The sequence below is a fragment of the Ambystoma mexicanum genome, chromosome 2q (genome assembly GCF_040938575.1).
Source record: "Ambystoma mexicanum isolate Mex_15411 chromosome 2q, UKY_AmexF1_1, whole genome shotgun sequence".
Taxonomy (NCBI): Eukaryota; Metazoa; Chordata; class Amphibia; order Caudata; family Ambystomatidae; genus Ambystoma; species Ambystoma mexicanum.
In genome coordinates this window covers 1,455,574,134-1,455,582,430 of record NC_090924.1, presented here as the reverse complement: position 1 = coordinate 1,455,582,430, position 8,297 = coordinate 1,455,574,134, and the positions used below count along the sequence as shown (strand labels likewise).

Below are 8,297 nucleotides of genomic sequence, written 5' to 3'. Positions count from 1 at the left end.
ACTTGAGCAGCTCTCACTCAGGTTGGCTACTCTGACGTGAACTGTTTGCCTCCAGCCAGACCTACGTGTAGTTCATGATCTGTCTGAGGTCCAGTGGCCTTCAAGCTTGGGCCAGGTGCTCTGTCCTTCCTCCATGGCTTCTGTTTTCCTTTCCCCTTATCCCCCTGATCTCATACTCAGGGTGATGCTGAGGAAAGGATCTGGAGAGCAGGAATAATGATTGTGACAAGGAAGAGCGGGTCTCAGTGTAATGAAGTTTAGAGATAAGTAGTCAGGACTATCGCCATGGTTGTCACTGATATAAGCATGATGATTATCTTGCATTCCTTATCATATTCAACCTAATCCTTTGTCTCTTTTGTTCTTGGCAGTTACATCATCACATGCGGAACGTCCATTTCAAAACCACCAGTGGTGACATGTCCTTCGATGCTCAGGGGGACTCGCCCGCGCATTTTGACATTGTGAACTGGCGTTACTTCTCTCGAGTAAATGTTACATTTACCAAGGTGGGAAACATCATTATCAACTCTGCAGGTCAAATGCAGTTTAACTTCAGTGACCGTGACATTCATTGGCACCCCGACTTTAAACAGGTAAGACTTCCCAGACCAAATGCATTCCTTATTAGACAGATTTAAAAAAATGGTTTCCAAAGCTACAGAGCGGAACAATGCAATAATCAATTAATGGGAATGTAAGTGTTTGTTTTCAAGAAGAAAAAGAAGGAGTGCATTGGGTTTACTCTCCAGGCAAAATCTGGGTGCAATCAACCCTTTTATTTCAATTCAGGACTTGTGTCATCAACTTCACTATCCAGGTACAATCTGGGAACAGTCAACCCTTTTAGTTCAATCCAGGATTTGTGTCACCAGCTTCACTATTCAGGATTTCAGGATTTCAGTAATAAGCTACACTCTCCGGGCAACTCTTATATTTAGAAGGAGGGTCTCAGTCATTAGATTCCCTATACAGTCAACTCTTATTTTAACACAGGATCTCTGATGTCAGGTTTCCTCTACAAGTACAATCTGGGAAATATTAATCCTTTTATTTTTAACTAGGTTCTCTTCCATCGGATTTACTCTCCAGGAACACTTTGGTAATTATTAACCCTTTTTTTAACCCTTTTTTTTAACCCAGGTTCTCTAACATCAGCTTTACTTTCAAGGAACAATCTGGAAATAATTCAGACTTGTTTTTCAACCTAGATTTATATAATAATTTTTGGCTTTGGTGCATATGGTGGTGCTTGCACTGCATGTGCCAAAGCATTGAACCCGTGTATCCAACACTAGGCCCTTTAAGACGGGGTAGCAATACTCTGAGATAGATGGGGATGCAGAATATACTCAAACATCAAAAATCAGACCGGCTCAGGAAGTTGGCAAAGTAAATCTGTTTTATTTTCAATTGTCTAAAACAGGGAGTACAACAAACATCAACGAAACCGCTCGATTTTCTCACTCAGCGAGTTTCATAAAAAACATATCTTATATAGTAAAAACTCATCACTAGTGATGTCAATCTACGTGGGAAACTACAAAAACCTATGAGAAACAGTGGTTGGCTTTCAGGAAACATCTAGGTATACGTTCGATATAGCCAAGGGTGGTGATTGGGTTTCTAACATCAGGTGGGCAACAAAGCCCTCCTCTAGTGCAAGTTAATACGAATGTCATCAAATACACGTGCCATTGGTTATACAAACTATAGGGCTCTTTATTATGTGGTCCTCTATAATTGGTTGGCACTTTCTTACCCCTTTGTAATATTCCACACACGCTAGCAGCACGCAGGCTGGCACCCAGGTGCTGGTGGGCTGGTCATAACCATAGCTTCCCACCTCATTAGCCTGCTATCTATCATCACTCTGCCGTCTGCCAGTCAATTAGCACTTTGAAAATTGGCCTTGTGTATGTTCTCTGTGCCTGAGAATAAAAGGCAGTATAGGCACATTTGTCTCTTGGTTTCAATAAAGCTCAACTCAGAGTCTATTTCCATCCGACCATGTGAATGGAGACCATGTTTCAGAGCCTTTTGCTGTATTAAACTCTATTAAATGATGTACCTTTGATGTCTTCAATGTTCTTGCTCCCCACCTGAAACAGCAGTTTGTTCTTTTCACACGTCAATTGTAGCATCTGCGTGCACATCCAGGCTCTCATTGGCCTTGGCTGTCTGGTGCTCGGCCAGCCAGGCCTTTCTTGGATTCACCTTCATTCATTAGCTGTTTTCAAACTGCGCCACACTGAAAAAGCCTTTCAGCTCACAGTGCCCAGAATCTGCTAAAGTGCGTTGTGGAATATCCAGTTAGTTCGTTCCTATGCGTATAAATTGACGCATCGCCGCAACATATTTTACTACGTACCCAGCCTTTAAAAATTCTTTGCCCTACTTGCGTTACTGCATCTGTACAAGTGTAAAATTGCTTGGTATTTTCTTATTATTTCTGCAGCATAAGCCTCTTCATCTCAAGCCCGAAACGTTGCCCATCTTTAACACCTTCTTCTTTGCTTCTATGGAATGTCTACACTTGTCAATTTCTTCTGGGTGTGTCAGCTCTGCTCTGCATGACATCACCAGTCTTCTTCCATGCTCACTTTTCCCATCTTCCTCTGAGATTTTATTCAAATGAGCAAAATAATGGGGTGGTGGGTGAACACCAATACTTGAAATAATATTTACTAATTCAGAGTCTAGCAAAGCTGGCGTCTGGGCTTAAAGGTACAGGGGAGGAACTAAGGTCTTGGCACAAGGCCCTACTATATATAAGAGACAAGACGAGGATCCAAGATTGGAATCCTCCCATCCCCTGGACACTTTCTACAACTGCCTCAAATGGCGGTAATTGGTTCAATCAAAACAGTACAGTCGTACACAATGATGAACAGTTACAATGTGTTAGTGAAACCAGCAGTACACATGAGCAAATGTTATAAAACAAAGTAATTTAATCATAGTGAAATGTAAAAGCAAGGTGCATCATGTAGTCCAATATCAACGGCTGACGCTTATATGTTGAAGATCTCTGTTCGAAGGAGTCACCAAGTACCTGGACAACTGTCGATGAGGATCGCCAATGAATGGGCTGGTGCTTCAACAGCAGTTTGAAGGCTGCTGCAGCAAAGATGTGCAGGTTCAAACCGAGGACACAACATACTCAGCTGATAAATTGTGTTGGAAAACATATTCAAACATGTGGCAAAGCAGTTTGAAGTGGTGGAGAGCCAAAGGCAGATGTGCAGGGTCTTGTAAGTTTGAATGCATTGAATCAGGCTTGAATCACAGTTCAAAGTAGTTTGACTGGAGAACCAGGATTCCTGGCTAGCTTGGTCCCCTGGTTGCAGTGGGTCCTACAGCAGGGGCTTAAGGATATGTTTTGTTCCAAGGTGGTGGAATGGTGAAAGCAAGCACTTTATTAAAAATATGTTATTAAGAGTATAGAAAGTGCTGTAAGATTTCATGGAATGTGTCACTTAACTGGAATTTGTTTTGAAGCTATCTAGTTGACTCGAACATTGACCAGAGGGTCAGAGCTTACATTAGCAACGGAGCCTCCTTTCAGGCCAGTCCAATGTAAGCTGTGAAGAGTGATCGAAGTGCACTGCCACCCGGGGCCCTTTGGGCTACATGCTTGTGTCACCCTGTGGCCCACCGTGTAGACATGTAATAGATCTGAAAGAGGGCACCACGGCATTGGCTCTTCAGGCAGTTCCCTCAGCCATCTGTAAAATTAAAAAGGAAAATGCCTGTATTTATAGAAAAATGTTGTGATACTTGAAGCAGGCCACCTCAGATGGATGCCAAAATGACAACAGGCCATTCTCATGACCTCATCCGCTTTCCCTCCCCAAACTTCATCACATGTCCACAGATGTGAAGAAGGGGACGAGGGAGGGAAGGTGGGGGTTAAAAGCTCCCATGTAAAATAGTAAAACTGTGTTTCTTGAGAGCTGGAAAGATGTTATTGGACCTGGAAGTTCTCTAGTTGTCTAGTTGTAGCTCTCTTGGAGGTTTGAGAAGGATGCAGCTCTATTTCCCACTTCTGTAGAAGGAGAGTCTGCAAGACCCATGTTGTACGGGGAGAATTTTAGGCGCTTTGAAGGACATTACAAACTCATGACCTTAAACTCCACTGTTTGGTTTCTCTCTATGGAGACGTTTCAAAGCCTGGACTCACTAATTATAAGAAAATCATTGTTGTCTTAATTAAAATAATATAAACTCAACTTTTCAAAAAGGTCTATGGAGTCCAGGAGCCCAGGACTTTGAGTTGTGGGACACTGAATCATGAGCCTCCTGTGGACATCCCATGACTGCATTTGACCTCCTTATCCATCAATAAACACCTAATTCGGTGTTTTAAATACCACCAGACTGCATGCAATCCACATCCGATTAACAAGCCATACTGCAAAAGGGCCATTTTTCTAAAGTGCTCAGAAGAACAAAAGGGTTAACTCTGCTCGTCAGCAGGTGCCTTGAAAAATGGAGATCAAACTGGCACCACACATTTAAATCCACTAAGTTCTACGAAGGCATCTGTCTCTGCAGGCATCAAAACCAGCATAAGTCAGCCATTAGCCATTACGCTTCGATACTAGGCATTCTTCAAAGTGAGGTAAACAAGAGGGGCTGCAGTACACGCGTGAAAGGAGCTTGTTAACGTATTGTCACACAGGGACTCAAATACACACAAAGTCTCAATGGGTTTATTAGGTCTTTAAAAGGGGTACGATTAATGCCCATCCCGCTCTCCCACATCGTCCTGTGGGCTCCCTCCACCCTAGCCCAGTATAACAGTCACTAGTGATGGGTGAGCCCCCACTATCTAAAGGCTGGCTGTCTATGGATGGAAGCCTATAGTCTAAGCCTTAGCTTTCTCCCTAAGGCACTTCCTAAGGGTACCCTAATTTCATACCAGATGACACATGAGGTTGTGCCAGACTCAGACACCATGCTCTTTACACTCTCCCCTCCACTCAATCCCCCTCTTTCTCTTCCTTCTCCCATCCTCTGGTCCTTCCCTTCTTTTCTCCTCTGTTGCCCAGGTCGTCACACACTCTCTCTCTCCTTCTTTCACCTTAATACTCTCCTTACTGTTCACTACTATTGCTCATCTCTCCTCTTACTGCACCCCTCTCCACACATCTTACTACACTCCTCTTCTCACTTATTACTACAAACCGCTTCTCGCCTCTCACATCACCAGCTCCTGCTCTCTTGGGAGAGGGTACAGACTTTCATTGGGCATCTTCACACCAAAGATGGGCAGAGAAGGAGCTTCAGGAATATGTAGAGGTGGTTGGAGTTGAATATCAGGAGGAGCAGGTATGCACATCTGGAAGAAGATTGAGGTTGGTGAATATCAGATGGGTGTGATAGTAGAGGGGCTGGAGGAGGTTAGTCATATGGAGGAGATTGGAGAATATTAGATGGGTGTGATAGTACAACGGCAGTGGGAGGTTGGTCATATGGAGGAGGTTGGAAAATATCAGTTGGGTGTGAGTAGATCGGCAGGAGGAGGTTGGTCATATGCAGGAGGTTGGAGAATATCAGAAGGGTGTGATAGTAGAACGGCAGGAGAAGGTTGGTCATATGCAGGCGGTTGGAGTATATCAGCTGGGTGTGATAGTAGATGGCAGGAGGAAGTTGGTCATATGGAGAAGGTTGGAGAATATCAGATGGGTGTGATAGCAGAACGGCAGGAGGAGGTTGGTCCTTTGTAGGAGGTTGGTGCGGATCACCAGGAGAAGGATATGATGCTAAAAAGGCGGTGGCTAGCAGGAGCAGTCAGGTTTAAGAGGCAATGTGCCTCATTACGAGGTGGGCGGTAAGGGATTACCAGCACTGGTAAGGGCACTGGTGCCGGTAATCCCCTACCGCTCTTCTACGAGTTCCCTTTGCGGGTCCTTCCTTAACGCCTGGTTTTTGCAGGCGTTAAAGATGGGACCCGCAAAGGGACACCGGGGTCAATAAAGGTACCACAATTTGCGGTACCGTTATTGCCACCTTCCCCCTTCCCATTGAGCCCTATGGGGGCTCAAATGGGAATGGGGAATGGCCCTGGTGAATGGGGAATTACCAGTCCCTCCGACCTCGGAATGGACCGGTAATTACTCCATTCACCAGGCCGGAGTCGGAAGGGTTTTGGATGCAGCCATGGCACTAATAGCGCCATGGCTACCTCCAACCTCGTAATGAGGCCAATGTCTAGCCAAAGGAAGGGACACCAACCTGAAGGTGTTGCGTCCACAGTGGGTGGAGGAACATGCATGTGGTCTGGTGTTGAGGAGTAGCAGGAGAAGTGCAGTTGTAGAGAGGCATTGAGGTGAGGGTATGCCAGGACACTAAAGCTGGGAGCCACCTCAGGAGCCTGTTCAGATAAACCTAGAGGGGCAACCTTATTTGGTGCCACTGCGGAATATGAAGGAAACTTCAGTGGTACCTCTGCTCACTAGAAGAGACCCATTGCAGACTCTCCTACATACAATTGCACATGGGGTGGCTGTACCCCACAGAACAAATTCTACCCGAGGAGAGAAGAGACAGTTTTCATCAAGAGTATGAGTGTGCATGAAGGGTATAAGTCTGGAACTTAAGAACCTTGAGAAAAAGGACACTTGTGCGTACACTTGTTTGTTGTGGAGATTCGCTCTTTTTTTCTTGGGTCATCGTTTGTTGGATTCTAACAGGGTAGAAATCCTGACCATTTCAGGAAGGTCATCATCTTTGGGCACTGTTCATTCTTCAGTAAGGAGGTGTTAAAGCGTTTCTGCTATATCCACGCATCCTGGGAGTGGGCGCAGGGTGGAAGGAAGTGACAAGACCTAACAGCCTTTCCCGAGGGATTTACAGTGGGAGATGCTTTAATTCCAGGGTTTCCTTTTTTTAGTCAACTGCAGGACACTATTAAAAAGAGAAATTAACAGCAGGGAAAATAAAACCCAACTTGCTCTTGTCTGTTGCTCCATGTTCTTGTTGTGACAGTTATTATGTCCTGTGTCTTCCCCCTCACTGCATAATGACCTGTGTCACCCACTTCAAACCCCTCACTGTGTTATCACCTGTGTCTTGAGACCTCGTTGGACACTCACCACTGTGCTATCAAATAGGTCAGACTTCTAGGCCTGTTATCATAAACCTTTTCCTCCATCTTCACCATGTAAGACCCCACACTCTGTGGTATTATAAGCTTCATCCTCAATGCCCCCACCCCATACCACTAGCTCTTTGTTATTATCACTTGGGTCCCTGCTTCTCCTCCTCATACCTGTCCCTCTGCATTATTTTCATCCGTGTCCTCCATCACTTCCTCCTCAGACCACACACTCTTTGGTATCATCACCTTTGTCCTGATCTTCTCATCATCAGTACCTTCACTGTATGTTTTTATCATCTGTGTTCTCAATCGTCTCTGCAGATCCCTCACTCTTTGTTATCACCTGAGCCCTCCACATTTTCCACACATATGTTTTGCTGTGTGTTACCATCAACTGATTATCTCACTGCTCGCTTGCTCATTATGCTAATGCTGTGTTATTATCAGCTGTGTCCTCCATCTTTCCCTCCTCATGGACCTTGCTCTGTTATTATCACCTGTGTCTCCATTGGCCCCTCCACTGATTCCTTGCACGGTGTCATTATCAGATGTCTCCCAATCTCCCATGCACTGATTTCCTGCTCTGTGCTATGATCACGCTTCTCCATCTTCTCCTCATACCCCTCACGTTATTATTACCACCTGTGTTCTCCATCCCCTCTTACTCAGACCAGTCACTCTGATTATGATCTCTTGCTTGTGTCTTTCATCTTCACTCCTCAGATTCCTTGCTCTGTGTCACTATCTGATGTATCCCTATCTCCCATGCACTGATTCTTTGCTCTGTGTTTTTATCACGTTCCCAAGCTTCTCCTCCTTAGACCCTCACATTCATATTGTTCATATTATAAGCTGTGTTCTCCATCCTCTCCTACTCAGACCAATCGCTCTGTGTTTATCATCACTTGTGTCCTTCATCTTCTCTCCTCAGATTCCTCGTGATGTGTCAGTATCTGATGTATCCCCATCTCCTCTTCCACTGATTCCTTGCTCTGTGTTATTATCACATGGTCTCTGTCTTCTCCTCCTTAGACCCCTCACATTATTATTATCAACTGTGTTCTCATTCATCTTCCCTCCTCAGATTCCGTGCTGTCTGTCACTAGCTGATGCTCTTTGTTATTATCACATGGTCTCTATCTTCTCCTCGTCAGACCCATCATATTATTATTATCAGCTGTGTTTACCATCA

The 8,297-nt window shown here is 44.7% G+C and overlaps 1 protein-coding gene across 1 annotated transcript in view; it reads left to right on the top strand.

Moving 5' to 3' along the window:
• The first annotated feature begins 419 nt into the window (after window positions 1-419).
• Window positions 420-8,297, top strand: part of LOC138568882 (vomeronasal type-2 receptor 26-like) — a 117,516-nt gene continuing 109,638 nt past the window's right edge. The window contains exon 1 of the mRNA XM_069646663.1: window positions 420-596. Within this exon, the coding sequence (XP_069502764.1) occupies window positions 420-596 (177 nt within the window). The remainder of the gene's footprint in view (window positions 597-8,297) is intronic.